The following is a 22412-nucleotide window of genomic DNA, read 5'->3' as shown; positions in this document are numbered from 1 at the left end:
AAACAATTGAACGCATGTCTATGTTTGAATATTGGAATACATATTAACTAATAACCTTGGATACAGTTTATACTGCAATAACTTGATCAAAATATTTTTCGATACCTTGGTTCAAAACATGTTTTATCAAGTGTTGTTGCTACACTTGTGCGGTGAATTACAAATGATTTGTTTGCTAAAAATGTGTATAAAAGGCAGTAGAAATGGGGGATAGGCAGTCACATTTGACTTGGATCACAAAGAAGAAACATGAAGATATTGTTCGTTCTACTGGCTGCTTTGGCGGTAAGTAACAAAAGAAATTTGTTGTGCAAATTCAACTTTATGTTCAGATTTACATTTGCCATTTGTGTTGAATTATAAATTTTAAGCGTGTAATTACTTACTGGAAAATAAGTCAACTCTAGCCAAAATTACAATTCCCTGAAGTGCATCGCTGTAGAACCTTACCCATATATTATATATAATAAGATAAATTAAACAAAAAGGAATAACATAGCAGTATGTCACCCTAGTCCCTAGGAACCCCTAATGTCATGCCAATAAATTTAACTGTTAACTAAACTACTCTCCAGGTCGCCAATGCTTACAGTTACACCCACTGTGGTTGTAAACGCTTCCTCGTTTACCCCAAACCTCAAGCATTCTGCTACCACATCCAATATAAAAGCTGCTGGTGCTCCTACAAGTATTATGAACCTGTTCTCCATGTTTACCCTGGAAAGGACTGTGGAACTCTAGGATGGACAGGTAAAAAATAAAATACGAACAATTATTTTATTTTCTTCAGCATATTTGTTTATTTTTTTAAAAAAACTTGTTTTCTTCTAATTTTAAGAAACTGTTGGCAGGGTAGATTTTACCCAGAAATAGTTATTACACTTTTGCAACAGAACTAACGCAGGGCAAAGGTTGTATTCTGTTGAACTATCCTAGTACTAGTTATTTCCTGAATCCTGATATCAAAAAAACTCTCACAAAGTCCAAATCCCGATAAAGATTGGCCAAGTGACAGACACAGGAAAAAGTTGAATAAAATTAGTTATTTTCCACCAGAGAAGCCAAAACAGTATACATTCCATAATAAACATCCTATTACAATAAACTATGCCCAGCAGAAATAACACGAAGTTTTACTTTTTTCCTAAATTCAGAAACACCAATTGAGGATCTTCAAACTGAAATGGAAAACCTACTGAAGGAATCGCTGCTCGAGATCACCAAGAAGATGATGCTTAGAAAAGTTGTGTTTGTACGACAACTCACTAAAACTGCGGATGAATATAAAGAAGAATACAAAAAGAACATCACTCGATACTATGCCTATTATATCGCGTAAGTAAATAAAATGAAAACTAGTTATTAGAATATTTATATACCGCCTTTTTATTTACTGTTTTAATGCTGTCCTACAATTGGATTAGGCCACTGCTACTGCCCATTATGCATCATGTTTTTTACATATAATACTACAGTTAAAAGGCACTAATAAGCATGGAATAATAACCAAATTAAAAACAAGCTTATTACAACCTAGTTTAAAACAATCCCTTACTAAAATATATATATATATATATAGGCCTATATATATAAATACACAATACTTTTCTAGGTCCGCTGACAGCATCTTAAGAAAAGAGCATCTGATTAAAGAAAGAAATGAATTAATTGAAGAATACAATGAACAATTGGACCAAAAAGTCACGGCTGCTGTTGAGAAATGTACAACGGACATTCTTGCTAAAATCAAGATAATTGCTGCCTACCATGAAAAACTTGTAAAGAGGTAAAATAGAAATAGAACAAGTCTGCTTTAAAAGCCTAAGCTGGTTGTGTTTCTTCATATAACTTACACAACTGTATGTATTTGACCATTAGACTTAACTTAGTACTTTTTAAAACATATCTCCATTATACATATACAAAAAATGGCAATAGCCTACTTACAAGACTGCATTTTTGTCTTTCAAATACAAACAAAACTATAAAACATAAGGTAAACTGCCGCATATTTAATTATAAAAAATCAAATTTTAAAAAACTTATCCTAGTATGTAGTATACTGTTTACAGAGCAGTAACCGTTATTTAGTAAAAATTTCTGCTGGTGTCACTAACATAAAATTTAGGGTCTTAGATAAAGTGAGATAATGCTAAAAACTAACTTACGCACCTTTTTACAGCGCTGTTGGGTGTCTTGAGACCCGTGAACAGAAGATTGAGGAATACATTACTACATTGGAGAATAAATGCAAGTTGTATGTGGGAAGGTTTGTTTCAAAACATTTAGCAATCCTTGAGCAGAATAAGAAGTATTACCGCGCTACACTGGCTAAAGTGCATGGTAGGTGCAATGAATGTAATTAATGTAACTTGCTTTATCCTAACAAGGCTGGAAAACAACAGTTGTTATAACACGGGTGCTCTGTTTTACACACCTCTTGCCTACTAGTCTACATCATGAACTGAAGAAAATTTGATCGAAAAGCTGCTATAGTCAAAGTCTACCACTTACCTTAGTTGTTAAATTCCACAGGAAGTGCTCTCTGGCAGAAAGCTAAAGTCGACGCTGTAATTGAGGTCTACCACGAACAGGAAGCTAAAAAGATCTCCGTCTTGGCAAAAGAATACGCTGACACACTAAACACATGCAAGGCTAAATTGATCACAAATTACAGATGCGCTTATAAATGCTATATGTCAAACTCGTGCTTACGATTCTATAAGAAGACATATTACAGTTACTGGTGAGTCAAAATTTAGTATTCTTACATTATTAAAACTATAATTTGTTTGGTGTAAAAATAGTTGATAAAACGACACAAATAATCAAATATGTCTTATGCAGCTTTGGCAATTTAACATTTCGCGGGAAATTTTATTTGCGAAGATCTTTTCCCTAACTTAGAAATCGGACGCTGTTTATTTAAACATAATTTATGGGGACAAATTAAGTAATGATATAGATTATTTAGGTAAAACCAGTCATTTTTAAGATCGGAGATTCCACCTTTAATGAGATACTATGTTTTTTATATGACAGCCGCAATCTTGGTTGCTGGTACAAATATACACCAAGTTACTGTGTCGTACGAAAAACTCTCTGTCCATTCTACTATCCATACAAACCAATCTCTTTCTCCTGCCTGAGAACATGTGTTGTCCGTAAGTTATTTACCCAACTTCACTTGCAGCATTTGTCTATAAGCGTACAGAATAGTATAATTTATCTTTTAACTTGTTCGTTTATAGCTGCCGTCGTTCGCAATGGAGCCACCATAATCAAAGAGCTGGAAGAGAAATTGAAAAAGGCCATCAAAGAATACGTTGTTATCTTTACCGCATGGAAAACCAAATGGACTCAATATCATACTGAGTACTGCGATAAATACAACGAGATTCTAAAAGAAAGACACGAATGGTACATCAGAAGAGTGATCGCTCGATTTGTCGTTGAGTAAGTAGACATTAGTGTGGGGTAAGATGGTACAAGTTTTAATTTCCTTTTCTCGACCCATTTGAATAGTAAACCATTAAAGAATATTTACAGAATTATAAAACCGTAGCTCCGCGACTCAAAAATAGCTTCGTTAATTTATTTCTTTTACAGAAACAACAGCACCGAATTAACAGCCTTACAAAAGGCTGAGATCGCAAAATTAAAGAAAGAACTGAACGAACGAAGAACCGAAGCAGTCCTTACTTACAAAAAGAAATTGCTCAACCTTCTCTTGGAATGTGTCGCTAAATTTAATGAAAACATCGAGGAATACAAGCAGAAGGCGTTGGATTTGATCAAGGGAATTGCAAAGGCATTCGATGCATGCTTGACAAAGCGAAAGGCCGACATTCTTGCTTACAGATTTAAAATGATCAAGCACTCATTCTCGGAAAAGGAAATCATGAGAAAAGATATGATCAAGGTATATGATTGTTTAAATAGTTATTTTACCATAAACATAAATGCAAAATGGCTGAGCGGGTAGAACGGTAGGTTATACGGGTTAACCCTGTCCGTTACAAGGGCACAAGGCTTTTGGGATTCCTTGTGTTACAGTTTTATAATTCTGTAAAATTCTTTGTTTCCTACCAAATGCGAAGACGAAAGAAAATAAAAATACTTCAACCCACTATAGGCCCACCGCTTTAATTGAAATTAATCGAAATCGCTCCTGTTTCAGAGCAAACTCGTTCATTTGCGCCGCTACAAAGAAATGCTGAAGACTTATCACGACGGTGAAGAGTTCCCCGAAGAAGTTAATGCTATGATAGAAGCATACGAGGACAAGCTTGAGAATTACTGCGAAGATATATTGGAAGAATGTACAAAGGATTGGAGCGCTGCGATACCTAAGCTTACCCATCATTACGCGTGTAGCTATACCTGTAGAGAAGGAAGATTCTGTATGCCTAGGTTCTGCTTTGGTGGATACTTCAGATGGGTTGTAAAATACCCCACTGCAAAATGCTACACTTACTACTACAGATGCTACAGGTGATTAAATGTAATATTTTTACCTTCGCGTGACTGGACAACAATAGTCGTTATAGAACACGGGTATTTTGTTTCATACACCTCGTGTCCGCGCACGTGTTACCACATGGAACTTTGTGGGTGAATATCGTTTGTGATGTTTTCATGTAAAGCTGAAAATTTGGACCCATTAGCGACAACAGGGTTAGATCGAATAATACTATTTTACTATCTTGTTCAATGACATATTTGCTTACTACACCCGCAATGGCACACTTAAGACTATCTGCATCGTTCTAAACGTTTCAATTTTGTTTCAGAACAACCTGCAACTACAGAGTCTTCTACCAAAAGGGTTGCTACAGATACGGGTGCCACTAAACTGTTGCATCCTTCGTCAGCGTAACGAGATGCATATTAGATGTATCTTGTAGTAGTGAATAAGCTTTACTTGACGACAATCGTATTGTCCTAATGAATAAATAAAGCCGCTGACACAACATATGTATTCTGTACGATTGCTTAATATGCAGAAAGCCTTTAGTAAACAGGCGTCTAGGAAAAGGCATATTTGTTAGATCCATGGCGTGAGAGCTATTAACACTAACATAGGCAACGCAACCACAACGAAAAGCGCATCTCGCCATACTGGTGTTAGCATCATTTGTGCTTAAACCAATAGGTTTGATTAAACGTCAACCATCATACTTGTTGCAACCCATGATATAGTATTGTAGGGTAAGAAGCAGATAATATCCTGATCGTGTATTAAACAGTTAATAACGGTATATGAGGGTCGTAAGGCTGTGGTTTTATACTTTTTCTTTCTTTACTATCAAATGGGACGGGAAAATAGAATGAAAAAGTGTCCCACTTTCCCCCATCCTACTGAATCATGCGTGGCGGAAAACGTCAATTCGAACTTCGATTAAGAAACAGCGGTTTAAAACTGATGTACCAGGTCGACAAGCTAAACGGCCATACTCCTAACGCGTGTAACTAATGAATGTAGCAGTAACTACTTAAAGTTAATTTAAAACATTCATGCTTGTCCAATACTACAAATATAAAAATTGAACATTGATCCCAAAACAACACTGGGAACATATGCTTGGAAACAATCACCTGACAAATAAACTGTTTAAAAAGAAAGACAGCTTTATGAAAAATTCATTTACTCCAAAAAAGAACTTTTTTTTGCAAAGAAAAGTATAAAAAATGATATTTTGAAAATTTAAGATATTTTTGCTTCTTCAAAATATGAGACATTTTGAAATTTTAAAACCTCGTTGCCCCATGAAGTCCAACCTGGTATTAAATTCCTTGCAAACATTTCTAAACATTTTGAATTCTCTTGAAGATCAGTGTAGCGCTGTAATATCTCACTTAGTGGTGGTTTGTGCGAGTGTTGAGAACATGGGATGCTACAAATAACAAGCTCTTTCATATTTTCATCGAATTTTGGTTGGTGTGATCGTTTTGGGTTGTACCTGCCAATTATAATGGTCTCATATGGCTTTTTGTGGAGGCTGTCAAAAGGATAAAGAGGTTTTCCAGCAATTGTAACTTTCACCCAATGCCATATAACTTGAAAGTCAATATTCCACATTGGGAACAAAGTTTTTTTGACAAAATTCATAATTCTTTGTTTGTTTGTCACCCACACTATGACATAACAACCTTCTTCTGTTAATTGCGGAACAGGCATCTTTATGATGTCATCAAAGGACAACCAGTTATATTTTTTACCCCTTTTAACTGACTTATTTTCCCAAGGTGGGTCCATTACAATACAGTTATATTTTCCTCCATTTTTGCTCTCTTCTACTATTTGTTTTAAACCTTCCATGTCTGACATTAAATATCTTGCATTCCCGGGAATTAGAAGTGAATCAGAATCCAGTTTAACTTGTATCGGAAATTCAGATCCATTTTCGGTTAAAAATTGGCCTTTAATCAATTTTGGAAACAACCCATTAGTGGCCACTGGGTTGGAGCAATCAATTTCAGAAAACTTTGAAGACTTTTTTTCCATAGATTGTTCAATATTGCTATTTCGTACAGTTTTAAATTGATCTTTTACAGAATCAAGTGCAGTTTGTAGTTTTCCAACAACTAACTCATGGTGCTCTTGAGCTTTAATCTCTTCCATGCTAAACGGTGATTTCCTTTTCCTTCGTTTCCGTTTTCCATTTTTTGACAAAATATTTTCCCCAATTTTTATACCCTCTTCAATAAATGGTGTTCCGATCGCAAAATATTCTTCTTTAAGTTGAAATGATTTGATGTCATCAAAATTAGGAGCCCGAGCCAGCGTATTTCTATAAACTTTCTTTGTGTACAACTGGTGACACACAACAACAGTTTCATCATTTTCAACAATTATTGACATTATTTGTTACCTATTCATGTCCTAAATAACAACAATTATTGGCACAAATTTCACACACAGATTAAAATTATGACCTAGTTTGTACCAATAACTTCTTTTAACTGAAGCAGTGATTTTAAAAGTGGGTTGATTTAAACTTTAGGTTAGAAAGTGTCACACAAATATTTAAATTTGAAAAATCACTAAATATATTCTACATGGGTCAAGTTCTACAGCAAAGCGTGACATGAGATCCTACCCTAACACTCGTAAATACTGTTTGGTACTAAATTAATACATTAATCCATTATTGATACACACTTGCATTTTATGGTGCAGAGCCTCACACACATAGAATATAACTAATAGTCTGGAAGCCAACAACAGTTTAAGAACCACTGCACTAAAGATAAATTAAGAGAAATTAAAATCAGGTGTTTCCAAATGATAATGAAGTTGACTGGTTCATTAACTTTTCCTTTTTCTCTGAAAAACTTTTCGCTCGTTCGTAAGACTTTTCCACCCCATCGCCCCTCGCGTGCATCAAACTTATATTATGGCAACCCCTATAATCACCTAGTTCGCATGACTTTTCAGCATATTTCGCGGCAAGTCTTAAATTTGGCTTCAAATCTTCAAACCCTTTCATATAGAAATAACTCAACACGTTACAACCAACTGCATCGTTTAAAGCGCAAGATTTTTGCAGAGCTTCAAGAATTCGAGATTGAACGGGTTTTTCAGTTTCTTCGACAGTTTTTAAATAATCAACGAACGGTTTACGGGATTTCTGTGAAAAACAAGAAATTCACTGTAGTATTTATGGTATCTTAATCTTCTCTATCATATGAACAGGAAAACTGTATGTGCCTAATCTAATGTCAGTGGTCAGGTTGTAATAAAACACTTTATTTATATACCAAATTAAACAATTGTTATGAACACATACTTCAGCACTCATCAGCAGCAAACGGCCCCAAACCTGGGGTGGCAGACCTACCCTGGAATTGTCTCAACTGTATTAAATAGTAAACCAATAAGTTAGTCCTTGCATTTATAAAGTTTGATGCCTATGCTATTAATGCATAATCATACCATACATTCATTCATTGACAGTTAAATTTGATTGAACTATTTTAGTCTATTAGAATACCTCATCTTGTTGTAGCAGTAGAGCCATATTACAGCATGCAGTGGCCAATCTATCATTCTTTCCTTGGTCTCTGTACTTCTCTTGCTGGCAAGCACTTCGATAATACTTAAATGCCTCAAGCTCACTTTTCTCTAAACCGCCTGTAAAGAAAGTTTATTATTTTAGAAAATAATATTTTTCTCCACACCACCTAAAAAAAAACGTTTTTTTCTTTTCAGTTGTATTAACAATGTTATGCCTAGCAGCAATAACAGCGGAGTTTAATAGGAGCCTACCTTTTCCCAGCATGTGGTATTGGCCCACTTTAAAACAGCAAGGAGCATTCTTATATTTGTCACAACATTCTTTGTAAGTTGTTGCAGCTTCTGGGAATTTTTTTCGAATCGTTTCAAGAAATTCCCCCAATCTGTAGCAACCTGGAGACAAATAATATAGGTTAGAATACCCATGTGTCTTGAAAACTAATATTAGACACCAAATATGTAGCAAAAAGCAAAAAGGGGAAAGAATTAATGAAGCTCATTTGAGTGATGTAACTATTTAGTGTTGCTATTACTGCCAGCATGCGTGTCCTTATAGTTTCCCCTATTTTTAATACACCACAAAAAAAGTAGACAAATTTGCAAGTAGATAGTAGCCACAACATATAGCCACCCCATATGCCGAAATTTAGTTGGGTGCAACAAGTGTAACTTACCAAAATTACGAAACAAAATGAACGCAATTATAAACTTACAATCTGCGTCTTTTTCTTTGTGGCAACCGAACATAAACTCTATTTCCGTGTTGCTTAAATATTCCTTCACCTCTTCGGGGTCTTTAAAGTTTACAAGCCCGGCCATTTCGTAAACTTTTCGTGGTTAATGTGCCAAATGTAAGTAAGAACCTTACATATAAAAAAAAACACAAAAAGCAAAAGTCACACATGAATTCAGGGAGTTCCCCAGGTTTAAAACAGTTTCCAAAGTCGCTGAAATTTAAACAACAAGAGAGCCAAACTTAATAAATGAATAAATGTAACTTGTTTTTATATTTGCGTGGGGGAAACGACAGTCGTTATAACACGGATGTTCTGATTCATACACCTCATGCCCGCTAACGAATTACCGAGTATGTAACTTTGTGGGTGTTTGTAATATAAGATGTTTTTATTTTTTAATATATAGTAGGGTGGGGATAGATGGGACACCTTTTCAATCTATTTTATCCTCCAATTTGGTAGGAAACAAACATTCAACGATTTTTTTATAAAACTTTATCCTTACGGCTCCCATAGACCGTTGTTAATTGTTTAAAAGACGATCAGGATATTCGGTAATTATGTGTGAAAGGTGTCCCATCTTACCCCACTCTACTATATGGCTGCCAATTTGGACAACCCAAAAGAAACCACCGGGTTGGAGCAGCTGCCGTTAAATATCATACCCCAAAAAAACTTACGCCCACAATGCAGCAGCATCTAGTCATTGTGCCATGGCGCCATCACACACGTATAATATATAGTAGGGTGGAAGAAGATGGGACACCGTTAGCACATAATATCCAAATATTCTGATCGTGTTTTAGACAATTGACAATGGTCTATGGAAGTCGTGTGGATATAGTTGTTATAAGTTTATTTTACCAAGCTATAATAGTTTACAACAAAAAAACATGCACAAATATAGCTATAGTGCTCCAGTGGACTTAACGATATATATGCAACTCACATAAAAAATATGTAGCTTCCGCTAATGAAATAACTTGTATTGGTAGATGCGTGGCTATAATCTATTTCAAGCAAATGGTTCCAAATAACCCCTTTAAATCATATCGGCTCGTCATACAGAAGCGCAGGTGTACTATTTAACAACAATCTATTGGCGACAGCACAAATGAGCAGGAAATGTATGAATCATCCGGTAACTTAAAGATTCGGGGTCTTTCTTTACTGTGTAAGATCGTACTGTACATCTGCAACAGCTTTATCAGATGCTTGAGTTAGTAGGGGTCCTATGGGACAAATAAAAAGGTGTTTTCAAGCAGAGAGAGCAAAACACTAAATAATTGTTATATAGAAGTGCAAAAAAGTATTGAATGGTTTAATAGGCGTGATTCCTAGACTTTATTCCATTTGTTTTAAAATATTTATCTAAATTTTGATGTTTTCTTTCAGTAGTTTCTGAATTTATCAAGAATATTTCAGTAATGCTATACCTGAATGTGATAGCATTCTTCTGCGTGGCATGGACAGCATCGGGTAAGATTATTTATGGAACATAACTAACGCTTCGTGATGGATACTTGTATCCCTATAATATTTGCGATTGGTCAGTGCGCCTATCTCTTATAGCTCAGGGGTCGTGGGCTCAATACTTGTCCTTGCTACCACTGTAGGCGTATGTTTATCTGCTACCAATACACGGTAATTGCTCCCACCCTGTGGTGACAAATAAGTTGTCTAAAAGTTACACAAGTAATTACTTGTAAGCTGGTACGAGGTAGGCTTACATAAAATAAAATAAAAAACCCCTGTTGTAACGACTATCGTTTTCTGGCCTCACAATTCATATAAGACTATGATTTAGTTTCAGTCTAAAATCGGTAATTCCTCTAACGTTTGTCGGTTATAATCGTTAAGTTTTGGCTTTGGTTTTCTACAGTTTACTTGGTACAGTTTTACTTATGGGTAAAGATGGTCCATCTTTTCATTCTCTTTTATCTTCCTCTTTGGTACCAACAATTAAGTAAAGAATTATTCTACCGCACCCCAACGAGAATTATTGTACTATATCCCAATTAGTAACATTGTTAATTCTTAAAAACACGACTAATGTAGGATACTATTGTTAATGTAGGATACTATGTGCTATTCGTATCCCATATTTCCCCATCACAGTATATTATATACACAATTATAAACACTTTCGCAATCAGTTTTTATTTAGAACAACCATTAACTGTCTCATTGTGTTATCATAGTTGCACAGATGGGAGTTACCCATGTGGGAATATATTAAACTTGCGATTCCAATGTTTTTGTGCGGATTTTTAGTTAGACTGAACAAGTTGCAAGCCAATGACGTGCAATATTAATAAATAATAAACTGTTTGCGGAAAAATAGTAACTGGATTTAAAATTGCAATATAAACTGTGACAACTAAATTAAAATATGTTCGTTTATCGATTGGTTTAGCAATCTTCTTTTTAAATCGATTCAAATAAATCATCATCGCGGAGTATGAGTCATACACAGTAAAGCGCCGGTACATCGGAGAATGCGTCTGTTTTCCGGATAGGAAACAGCGGAGTATTGATTCTTTATATCTGTTTTTTTTACGCAGTAATCTGTGAGTCACACAATGGACTAATTGTTATATGGACTGCTGCAATAACGCATTCTATATTTGCAGCCACATTACTTGTTTAAAACCGTGGGCCCAGCAACTCTTACGGTTTAAAGCATAGCTATTATGCTCCATGAAAATCAACGTTACTGCTTTTCAAAGCAGCTGCATTGCTGTTGTAAACCATTTGCATTTGCAGCGACACCTCCAATCGCTGTAAACTCAACAACAAGTACATCAAGGAGTATTAAAATAGTTTTCCACTATACAATCCAACAAGATGCCACTCAAGTGACATGGAGCATTGCACAAACAGGGGTTGTTGTTTCCCGACAGATTATTGATTTTTTCACACAAACTACAGCAGTAGATTTGGTGCCAAACACAAGGTATAATGCATTGTTTGAGAGGGTGCTTGGCGGTGTTGTGATTGGAACAGACAATTACACACAGACTGTTGCAACAGGTAATCTACACATTGTCATTAGTGTCACTATTACTAATTTTTTGTGTGTTTTGTTTAGTTAAAAATTAGAAGAACCAAATGTATCATTTCAAGTGTCTTCCTTAGAGAACCAAATATGTTTACTAATTGGGAAATATAATGGCAGGAGTTTATTTATGATAAATAAGTGATATTCATTCACTCAATTTAGACAACTAAACGTACAACATAGTGAATATACATCATTTATTTCAGTTCCAGGAATAGTCACTGGGTTTAAAGTGGATAGGACCTTTACCAACGAGATCCAATTAAGTTGGGACCCGTATACAACTGGGGATAGCATTCTTTATTTTTATAAAATAAGGATTATGCCCATTCGTAGAAATATGTTTATCCGCTTTAATCGACATACCACCAGAGTTCCAAGCTGCAAGCCAACACTAAATATATATTTACAATTCTTGCAAGGGATCTTGTTCAAGAGGGCATCGTGTCATATCGTGTGGCAGGCGTTACTGGTGAGAACTTTTACATGTGTGTTGTATGTGTGTAGATGAGTAATTCTACATATGTACTTCTGCTTGTAAATCTAAATTGATTTGTATATCCCTTGATAACTGGGAAGCTCAAACTTTGTTAAGGATGCCTATGTGTAAATGTTAACATAAAGGTTCTGAAAATTATAACTACTGTTGCTGCCCGGCATGTAATAAACAGGTTACATTCAAACGTGTTAATTGATTTACCTTATCAAAATAATCCACGCATAATTCATCTCAGATGCACCTGCTCCTACAAACGTCCTATTCCAATCCACATCAACATCATTGACTGTAACATGGAGCCTCCCTCATATGGGCAGTGCGAGAATCTTTGAAACATTTAGAATTGAATTAACTCCAATGGAAGGAGTAATAAATATGGTGGCAGGTCAAAAAACAGCTCAAATAACAAACCTACGACCAAACCAAGAATACTCAGTTGTGGTTAAGGCGTTCTACAGTGACCATACTGTTGTCTCATCTACACCAATAATTGCCACCACATATGGTATGTTATGTATATAATACATTTGGCCGCTGCCGGTTAGCGCAACTGTCTTTGGCCCAGAAGTTATGGTTTCAAGACAAATAAATGGGTTCCAGAGAAGAAAAGTCACACTAATACATTAAACTATTTCAGTTAATAAAATTCAAATGCGCTAACTATGTGGCAAACTGGCAAGTAGTAAAAACACTAAACTAAGTTCTTTTCCTAATAGGATTACCTTATCAAAATAAATTTCTCTAATCACCTTACATTTATTCCAGGGACCTACGCTCCACCAACCAACATTGTCCTTTCCAACCCAACAGTGACAACCCTGGATGCCTCCTGGACAGGGTCCACACAAAATGTAGTTTACTATTTACAAGTTCAGCCATCCAACCAGAATATAGTGGTAGATGGTACTTCTACAACTATAACTGGTTTATCACAAAATACTATGTATTACTTGACAATCGCAGCCGATGTTGCCGCTTCACAAAATACAAAAGTTTATTCTGAGCCTGTTATACTCGCCACACGTAAGTAAATTCCTAACTACAAGTCTTCTAAATAAAATATGAATACTGTGTTTAAATTCAATGTTTCATAACCTTTTGCCGCACCCTGAAAAAGTGTAATTTTATACACAATAGAATAGTTAATGGAGCAAATCTAGTTTAAATTCTTAAATTCAAGAGCGGCTCCATGCAGAACAAAGTTAATAATAATTTTGCTTTACCTCTCAACTAAACCACATGCTCTATTAAATAACATACTCTGCTTAGTTTCTGGATCTCCTTAGAAACCTTTTCTTTATAGAATATATGGTAATACTGCAGTTCTTAACTAACTAACATACTTTGTTTAGTTCCTGGGCCTCCACTTGCACCAACATTAGTGAATGTTACTCACTCTACAATCACAGTGACAGCAGCTTGTACTTGTAGTGCACAGTCTCCTAGTGGATATCAATTAATATGGAATGATGGAACAAGTAATTCAACGAATCCAACTTCTCCTCTTACTGCTACTGGCTTATCAGAAAACACAAACGTTTCATTGACTGTTGGCGGAATATATGGTAGTCTAAGGACTTCTCCGTCGCCAGCGTCATGGTTTGTAACAGGTAAAAACAAAATAAACATATCAATTGCTTTCACAAATTTATAGACACAGTAAATCATAGGCAAACAGGAGGTATACGCAACAGAACATCTATGTTATAACGACTATCATTGCCCTGACATGCAAGATTAAAACAAGTTACATAAATATTACATGCAAATAATTCGAATAAAATAGTTAATACCTATAGTTAAAATATACCCATGGTAAAAATGTGTGCTGTTATCAGAGAATTCTAAGAAGGAAATTTCCCTTTGAAAGGGAAAATAACATTTATATAAATTTAATTGATATTCCAACAGGTCCTGACAAGATGGCTCCGCCTCAACTTGAAATGGCAAAGACCACCAGCTTACTTTTATCATGGAGTCAACCAACTGGAGATGTTATGAACTTTACATACCAACTTGAATATAAAGCATTTGGAAATTCACCACAAACTATTGACAATCTTAAAACCAATTCCACACAACTTATTGGGTTAACACCAAACACTGAATACGAAGTGACTATAAAAGTATCTACTCCCTATGGTACAAGTGCTAAATCCAATCCTGCTGTTAATACAGTAACATGTAAGTACACATGTGATTAACAGGGCAAATGTGTAATCTATATATGCATGGCATCTAAAGCCATACCAGTATGCCAGCGTCACTGTATACTAGTTAAAAGTGCTCACCTTCGAGCCTCAGTGCTGTCGTTGGGGGCAAAGGTGTTCTGCTGCAACAAACTTCACTTATTTCTCCAACTCAGTAGACCCTTAAAAGAGTTACAAAAGTTATCAGCCCACCTTAAAATCGAAAATAGTCTGTAAGTTACATCCATGGTAACTCAAAAGCTGGCCCGCGGTGTATGAAACAGACCTTTCATGTTATAACGACTGTCATTGCCCCAATGCACAAGAAAAAATAATTGATATTTATTTTATGCTTCTACAAATGTTGTGCTACATGTATATGCAAGTTTAGCAGCTATGTTTTTAATTCACACTTTTATTCAAATAGTGTTTACTCGTAGCCTGTTTTAACGACTTTCATTTTACTGCTAATTTCCTTCTCTTTGTATTTTTAGGTTATCCGATCTTTGCTTTTAAATTAAAAGAGATAAATAAAAATTTAATTTGTTATTTTTAACTACAATAGTTGTTTTATTGTTTTTTTACACTAGCAAGTCTTCCCAATACAATTGTGGAGCAGTTTTAATGAAATGTTTCATCTTTTTAGCTTCCCTGCCACCCAACATAACTTTGACAGCATTAAACGATACTTCAGTGAGGGTAACATGGACTCCTTATGTTGGGGGCAATGCATCAACAGTGAGCCAAGTTCAGGTGACATCTTCTCCTGCAGCATTTTCTTACATAGCTACACCCATTGAAAGTACTGTGGTTGTTCGAAATTTAACTGGGAACACAGCGTATGTGCTTACTGTAACTGTAATCTACAACAACGGTCAAAGGAGTACTGCAATGAAAAATCTCACAACATGTAGGTAAATAAACTTATTTTTACATTAATTTTTCTTTACCATAAAGTTGGACCACACTCTATAGCATCACTGTTAGTGTAACTGTTGTTGGACACAAATAAAACGAAAATGTGTCCTTAGACAAAACACTTGACAGCAATTGCCTTAACCCAATGGTCACTAATGAGTTGTCCATAAAAAACTTTCCTGCAAGTTAAATAAATAGTAACTCGCATGTGGGCATGAGGTGTATGATATAAAAAGCCGGGTTGTAACAAATGTGCACAGAATAGTGATTTCCTAATTTATGTTTTTAGTATCTGGACCAGTTACCAACATTATGGCGCATATGGGAAGATCTGTTGCTAACCTGACGTGGACAGCTCCTTCTGGTAACATCAGCCAGTATAGAATCATGTATGGTGAAAATACCACAGTAGTACCTGCTACACAAAGTGGTGCTCTTATCAGTTCACTTATACCAAATACACTGTATACCTTCCATATAATTCCCGAGACAGCAGTAGGTTCGGGAGCCAATGCATCTATCACAACAGCCACAAGTAAGTATAAAGTTAAGAAGATATCACAATTTATTACAATTTATGAAAAATCTAATAAAAAAGTTTTCAAGAGCTAATGTTTGGCTTAAAACATCTCTGTGGTAATTGGGTAGATTTGGCCTGATTACATCTCCCATGCCTTGCCATAAGACTTATATAGATTAATATATACAAGGATTTTTTGAGTAATGTAAAAATCTGGCCAAAATGACAGGTCTTCGTAAAATACTCCTACCAAAATGAAATAGTTTACTAATAAAAAAAGAACAACTTTTAAACATTAAAAGCATTCAGTGCATCAACCCAATGGTCACTTATCAGTTATTCAAAATATCAGCCATACATAAAAGAAGACAAATTAAAAAATATAATTACATTTGTTGTAACTGGTAAGCTGGCACAAATGTATAAAATAAGCAACCTATATTATGAGTAAGTGTTCAACACTATATACTGAATTATAATGTAATTGAGCCTTATTTAGGAGTTAAAATTTTGTATAGATACTGCTGGAGTGCGCGATTTGACGTACACATCAGCTGGACAAGGCATGGTAACTCTATTATGGTTGCCACCCTTGGGTGGAAACAATTTGGCTCTAACTGGTTATTCAGTATTGTACCCCAATGGTATGGCTTCACTATCTTCTTTCTCGACCAAATTCGATGTAACAGGATTAGAAGAGGGTGTGTGGCATACAGCTACTATTGTTGCAAATTACGCTGCATTACCAAGTAGAGAAATTACATTGTCATTTGCATTAGGTAAGTAAATCCGAATTTGTTTTGCTTATGTTATGATCTGACTTTGTTGCCATAATGAAATAGATTGGTAAAATAATTTTGTTGTTTAAGCAGTTAGAGTTTAGTTAAATAGTTCTCAATGTGATCTATTGAGAATAAAACTCAACATATATCACCATGTTAACAATTCACACTAACAAAAATATAAAAAAGGTCTAAAAAGTTTGAATGTCTAAAGTGGGTTAAAAAAGTTTGTAAGTAAGTTTTGCAGTTACTTGGATAGCAACTGGTATTTTATATCATTGTGATCATTAATTTTTATACAAGCTATAATATTGAAGACTATACGAGCAACAAAATGACAAAAAAATGCATTAAATACTGAAGTAAAACTTTTAAACAAACAGCAAGGCTGCTAAACTCCCAATAACACAACAAAAAGCAAGAAATTACATTTGTTTTAATTTTTTTAGCTCCCTCCAACGTTACAATTCATGTGTTAGACATAACTTCGGAAACAGCAACACTTCAACTGAATCCTTCCAAAGCTGTTACTGCAACTACATACATTATTAGGTAACCTTCCAGCACAGTAATATATCTTCATATCATGGTCACGCCTTTTAACCTAAAAGTTATTTTATTTCTTTGTTTTTAACAACTGTTGTTTTTATCGTTACTACCTGTCTTTTTGCTTTGGTAAACTTTTCTGGTATTGTTACCATAACCAACAAGACAAAAAAATCATTCTTATCAAAGTTAAGAGCTTAATTTTTATTGCGGCTACCATTGTCAGCATATGTGCCTTTTTGCAAGACTTTAAAGCAACTTCTCCTACCAAGTCGTGACTATTTGGTTGACTAAATTACCAAGTAAAAACACTTACCCACAAAGTTACATACACGGTAACTCGTAGGCATGTGGTGTATGAAACAGAACAACTGGTTAAAAACGACTGTTGTTTTCCCGCCACATGAGGATAAATAAGTTATACTCATTCATTAATTCATTTAATAGAGATTTGATATCTGGATCAACATTCAACCAAACTTTACTGTATTTTACTGTTGGTCCGCTTGTTTCCAATAATGTGTACAATTTTACTGCAACACCCGTGTTAATATTAAGCAATGGCGAAGAAATTGTTGGAAGTGAATCTGCACCACTATCTGTTATAACAGGTAAGTTGACAGCACTAAAGTTTTAAATCCTGCATACTGACCAGTGCCATAAACCTTTAACAACTTTTTTATTGACTGTCCTCTCCTACTAATTTCCTTCTTTCTTCTGTTTTAATTAATCTGATCTAAGTTACTGTATTTAAAGAGATAAATAACATATTGTCGTATTATAACACAGTGGTTGTAAAGCTATTGTCTTCTGGCAAAAATATTTCTGCACTATATTATGCTGGTTAGCCAGCATGTGTCTAATCAAGAGGACATAGGCTCACTGCCACTACCATTGTGGGTGTATATATCCTCGGGCAAAACTTTTAACAGAAATTGCTCTAAACCTTCTTAAGGGGTGTTTGGGTTGTCTGTCATACCAAATGAAACAAAACAATATTTTATAAAGCCAAAAAAAGTAGACAAACAAATAATAAAAATTTACTAACATTGACCCATGTTATATTTTAGAACCTGAAGCTCCAAGATCCTTGGCTACGAGCGCTCCAACAGATGGCATAGCAATTTTTTCTTGGGGTGATGCAGATATTGGTGGAGGGTATTTAACATTCTCACATTATCACATTTTACGTCATGATAATGGAGTCGGAACAAATTCTAATTCTTTAAACATGAGAGTGATGGCCGCAGGCAATACTGAAATTAAAGTTACTATTTACAATGTGTTTAATGGTGGAAAAAACACTTCTGCACCCTTCAGTTTACTCACGCGTAAGTTATAATAAAAAGTTCATATCCTATTCTAAGTCTGGAACCATATTATTACATCTTATTGTTATCTATAATAAGCCCAATCTTATAGGCAGAATCTGGCCTAAATTTTACGTTCTTGACAAATACTTAACCAATACAGAGCAGAACAACTTTATATGAACAACACAGCATCTTGAATGATATGCACTAGTAATAAATATAATTTTTTAAGAGCTTGTACTCACATCGAAAAGCAAAGGCTACAAAGATACTTGCCGTTTACAGCTTAGCTAACTTTCTAAATCTTTCTATTTTTTATGGGTAAGGTTCTATAGCAAAGCATGTCATGGGACCTTATATTTAAACCAGAGTTGGCCCATTACCTCACAAATATCAATTACTTCGTACATTTTTTTGCAGGACCCACCCTTCGGTATAGACCAAATGTTAATACTTCTACTGATACTGCTTATCTCAGCTGGTCTGCATATACTGAAGGAAACTTTGCTTTTTATGGTTATATTGTTTCATATACGGTGGGACCCTCACAACCAGTCACACAGTACTTGGAACCTAACACAACTCAGTATACATTTACAGGACTGGAATCAAATACAGAATACATTTTTAGTATTTCGATTCAACAAAAAATTGGCAACCCTGTTTTTGCTTTAGGATCAACTGTAATAAGTACATGTAAGTGTGTTAGGAAAATAACTATTCAGTAAAGTACACTATAAAATGCTTTCTGTTGTTATGCCTGTAAAGATATAACTCTAGCCCTGCTTTTATATTTTTACAGATCCTAAAGCTCCTGAAAACGTGACCCAGGAGGTCACCCAGGCAACGGCTATAGTGGCCCAATGGTCTTTAAATTTAGGGGGCCGATTTCGGAACTTTCTGAAATATGACTTTTTTTATGAACCAAATGGGCATTCATCAACCACTGGAACTACTCCAAGGACTACAATGCAAAACCTTATTCCCAGTCACCTATATAATGTGACAGTAACAGCGGTATATTTTGAGGGTCCAAACATTTCTACAACTGCCGAATTTTGGACAAGTAATTACAATATGCCAACATGTTATCACTTTTAAAATGATTTTTTTTTTCTATCTGAATAAATAAATAAAAAAATAGAAAATATTAAGATAGTGGAATCATTTAACAAAATTAATTCTCCCAGGTCCTACAGCACAAGTGGTCACTGCATCCAGTAATTCCTCTGGTGTTTATGCATCCTGGGTTCCCTTTGTGGCTTCAGGACCTGTAGATTATTACACCATTATTGTGACAGGTTTACCTGAAATGCAAGTGGCTGCACCAACCACATCTGTACATGTTATTCCACAACCAAACACACCTGTCTCAGTTCAAGTTTTTGCTCATGCCAACAGAGGCGGAGTATTACGTAGTTCATCATCTACTACAGCAGATACGGTTAATTCAGGTATATGCTTTATGCTGCCTGGCACCATGGCTTGGTCCATGGCACCATGGCTTGGTTGTCTGGCATCGTAGCCTGATTTGTACTTCAGCTTAGTTCAAGCAATCTGTATGCCCTAACCAAATGATTCCGAGACCTTCAATGTAATCATTGTGTTTCTGTTTACTCATGTATCTTGTCCAAATACACCTACTGTGTCAATGTATCAGTATTAAACATGCTACCTTTTAGTTATGATGTAATCTAACTACTGAGCCACAGCTCTGAACATAACTCTTACACAACTAACCACTTAATATACTTTACCAGAGCCTGCTCCTACTGGAAAACCAAACCATGGAAACTCAACAGCTACAACAATACTTGTAGTTTGGCCTGAACCATCATTGGGAGGTAATCTATATTCCATTGATTCTTATGCTATATCAGTGAATGGCGTGTCGGGCTCGAACACAGCATACAGTATAAATCAACATGAGATAACTGGTTTGGTTCCCAACACACTTTATAATGTCTCTGTCATTCTTTCATACAATGGGGGGCAGTTCTCAAAAACATCGGAATTTTCAGTTTTTGGCACAGGTAATTATCTAACAGTTTTTAGACATAGGCTACATGTATTGTTAGATATACATTTATTGGCTAAAATAACATATTAGTCATCAGTGAAAAATGCAATATAAACTGTTAGTTCGTCACGTATTTTGTAGCAATTAGTTTTGCAATAAATATTTTTTTATATCTTCTAAAACTTTAACTCTGTTTTTTAGCACCAGGAGCTGTCCAACAAGTTAATACGACTAACCAGACTGCATCTAGTATAACTATATCCTGGTCACCAGTTGAACGTGCAGATATTATTCACACTTCGTATGAAATCCTTATAAACAACAGAACTATAAATACCAATTTAACAACTGCAACAATTGGTGGGTTAGATGCAAATACTCTACATTCGTTCAACATTACAGCTTATAACACATATGGGAGAGGACAAACTATTCCTAAACAAGCAAGAACAGGTACACTTGTTTATAATTATATATTCAACCCCCAGCAGGGTACAATGGTTAGTGCACCGGTCTCTGTACTAGAGGATACAGGCATCGTGGCATAGTTGTTGGTGTGCCTACCTATAACCCAATGGTCACTAATGGGTTGTCTAAATTATCAGCCATACATAAAAAAAAAAAATCTCGTAAGCTGGCACCCGGTGTTAAACCTGTGTGATAACGACTGTCGTTTTTTCCGGCCACACGAGGATAAAGTAAGTAAGTTACAAGTTAAGTTAAGTTACATACAGGTAAGGCTTGAGGCTGCTAAAATTCGGTGATTGTGTTCTGAGTGGAACAATTAAAAGAAATTGCTTTAACCCAGTGGTTCATTCTAGAGTGTCTAAATTGTCAGTTATGCTTTATTATTTCAATAAAAAACAGTTACATATGTGGTAATTTGCATGCAGGCACAAGTGTTTAAATCTGTATCGCAAAAAAATCCTTCTTGTTATAAATGAATGTATCAAAATAATAAATACCTACTACTTTGTTTTTCTTACAGCTTTTGGACAATCCCCTGTCCCCAGTGCAATGAGTGCAACCAGTTCCTCTATCACACTTGGTATAAATCCTGGGGCCAACTTCCAGAATGTTACAATGATGAGGTTAATGTGGTCACCAGTTGCTGTAGGAATGCCCAACTTCTTCCAGGAAATACAAGCTCAGTTACAATACCTGGATTATTACCTGAACAAACATACTTTTTTGAGCTGAGATTAGAAAATGCACTTGGTGTGGGTCAATTTAGTGAAGTATTCAGTACACAAACTGGTGAGTAGATGCGATATTATTGTGGGGTAAATAGGTATGCAAGAATAAAATTTAATCAGTCCTTTAGACAAAGTGGTAAGCAGGACTCCCGATGCTAGTACCATTGTTAGCATGTGTGCCTTTTGGAAACACACTTAACAGTAATTGCTCTAAACCCTCATAAACTCTTAGGGGCTGTCTAACCTATTTGTTAACCTGTAAGTACAACACCCATATTATAGAACACAACACCCATATTATACACTGCTTCACTGAATGTATTTCTATTTTTTATTACTTCACTGAATGTATTTCTACTTTTAATACTGAATATACTTGCTAATTACTAAATGTACTTGCTCTTTACTAAGTATACTTGCATTTTTTTACCCAAGTACTGAATATACAACTTTATGTTTCTTTCTACAGCTCCAGCTCAACTAAAAACACCAGCTAAGTCCACGGTGGATGAACCTACCGCCACTTCAGTCACACTTGAGTGGCTGGGACCAGAGACCATTGGTGGACTTTCATACACACATTATATCATTGAATATACTGCTATGAATGC

General features: G+C 35.3%; 4 protein-coding genes across 5 annotated transcripts; 2 read left to right on the top strand and 2 right to left on the bottom strand.

Annotated features, from left to right (window-relative positions):
• Positions 1 to 157: 157 nt before the first annotated feature.
• LOC149732553 (uncharacterized) lies at positions 158 to 4973 on the top strand. The gene is made up of 11 exons (XM_089882896.1): positions 158 to 285; positions 576 to 750; positions 1155 to 1335; positions 1613 to 1786; positions 2183 to 2343; positions 2536 to 2746; positions 3043 to 3164; positions 3252 to 3456; positions 3610 to 3922; positions 4181 to 4494; positions 4794 to 4973. The coding sequence occupies exons 1-11, from the start codon at positions 250 to 252 to the stop codon at positions 4852 to 4854; spliced, it is 1953 nt and encodes a 650-aa protein (XP_089739022.1). The 5' UTR covers positions 158 to 249; the 3' UTR covers positions 4855 to 4973.
• A 658-nt stretch (positions 4974 to 5631) lies between these two features.
• LOC149732552 (N(6)-adenine-specific methyltransferase METTL4-like) lies at positions 5632 to 6865 on the bottom strand. The gene has a single exon (XM_089882899.1). It carries the CDS (start codon positions 6863 to 6865, stop codon positions 5708 to 5710), a length of 1158 nt encoding a protein of 385 aa, XP_089739025.1. The 3' UTR covers positions 5632 to 5707.
• Positions 6866 to 6886: 21 nt separating this feature from the next.
• Positions 6887 to 8957, bottom strand: LOC149732551 (cytochrome c oxidase assembly factor 7B-like). The gene is made up of 4 exons (XM_089882900.1): positions 8734 to 8957; positions 8273 to 8413; positions 7998 to 8137; positions 6887 to 7634 (listed from the first exon to the last, which is right to left on the bottom strand). Exons 1-4 carry the CDS (start codon positions 8837 to 8839, stop codon positions 7275 to 7277), a joined length of 747 nt encoding a protein of 248 aa, XP_089739026.1. The 5' UTR covers positions 8840 to 8957; the 3' UTR covers positions 6887 to 7274.
• A 3669-nt stretch (positions 8958 to 12626) lies between these two features.
• LOC149732550 (uncharacterized) lies at positions 12627 to 21805 on the top strand. Of its 2 annotated transcripts, none has more exons than XM_089882893.1 (16): positions 12627 to 12822; positions 13083 to 13340; positions 13670 to 13927; positions 14229 to 14501; positions 15153 to 15416; positions 15714 to 15959; positions 16463 to 16723; positions 17176 to 17278; positions 17720 to 17883; positions 18343 to 18603; positions 19006 to 19281; positions 19388 to 19651; positions 19776 to 20039; positions 20346 to 20429; positions 20807 to 21058; positions 21594 to 21805. In XM_089882893.1, exons 1-16 carry the CDS (start codon positions 12627 to 12629, stop codon positions 21803 to 21805), a joined length of 3636 nt encoding a protein of 1211 aa, XP_089739019.1. The 2 variants fall into 2 exon arrangements, with proteins under 2 accessions (XP_089739019.1, XP_089739018.1); XM_089882892.1 differs by having other exon boundaries at positions 20346 to 20618.
• Positions 21806 to 22412: the final 607 nt, after the last annotated feature.

This window comes from Ciona robusta, chromosome 8, assembly GCF_009617815.1.
Source record: "Ciona robusta chromosome 8, ASM961781v2".
Classification (NCBI taxonomy): domain Eukaryota; kingdom Metazoa; phylum Chordata; class Ascidiacea; order Phlebobranchia; family Cionidae; genus Ciona; species Ciona robusta.
Note: the sequence above shows the minus strand (reverse complement) of the source record. Positions and strands in the feature narration are given on the sequence as shown.

Excerpts from the sequence above, each read along its gene's own strand:
- LOC149732551 (XM_089882900.1), bottom strand. The coding sequence starts at position 8,839 with ATGGCCGGGCTTGTAAACTTTAAAGACCCCGAAGAGGTGAAGGAATAT. Across the intron at positions 8,414-8,733 it reads CAAAGAAAAAGACGCAGATT|GTTGCTACAGATTGGGGGAA; the intron begins GTAAGTTTATAA and ends ATTTGTCTCCAG. Across the intron at positions 7,635-7,997 it reads TACTGCTACAACAAGATGAG|AAATCCCGTAAACCGTTCGT; the intron begins GTATTCTAATAG and ends TGTTTTTCACAG.
- LOC149732550 (XM_089882892.1), top strand. The coding sequence starts at position 12,627 with ATGGGCAGTGCGAGAATCTTTGAAACATTTAGAATTGAATTAACTCCA. Across the intron at positions 13,341-13,669 it reads GCCTGTTATACTCGCCACAC|TTCCTGGGCCTCCACTTGCA; the intron begins GTAAGTAAATTC and ends TACTTTGTTTAG. Across the intron at positions 21,059-21,593 it reads TCCTAAACAAGCAAGAACAG|CTTTTGGACAATCCCCTGTC; the intron begins GTACACTTGTTT and ends TTTTTCTTACAG.
- LOC149732552 (XM_089882899.1), bottom strand. The coding sequence starts at position 6,865 with ATGTCAATAATTGTTGAAAATGATGAAACTGTTGTTGTGTGTCACCAG.
- LOC149732553 (XM_089882896.1), top strand. The coding sequence starts at position 250 with ATGAAGATATTGTTCGTTCTACTGGCTGCTTTGGCG. Across the intron at positions 2,344-2,535 it reads TACACTGGCTAAAGTGCATG|GAAGTGCTCTCTGGCAGAAA; the intron begins GTAGGTGCAATG and ends TAAATTCCACAG. Across the intron at positions 3,923-4,180 it reads TGAGAAAAGATATGATCAAG|AGCAAACTCGTTCATTTGCG; the intron begins GTATATGATTGT and ends CTCCTGTTTCAG.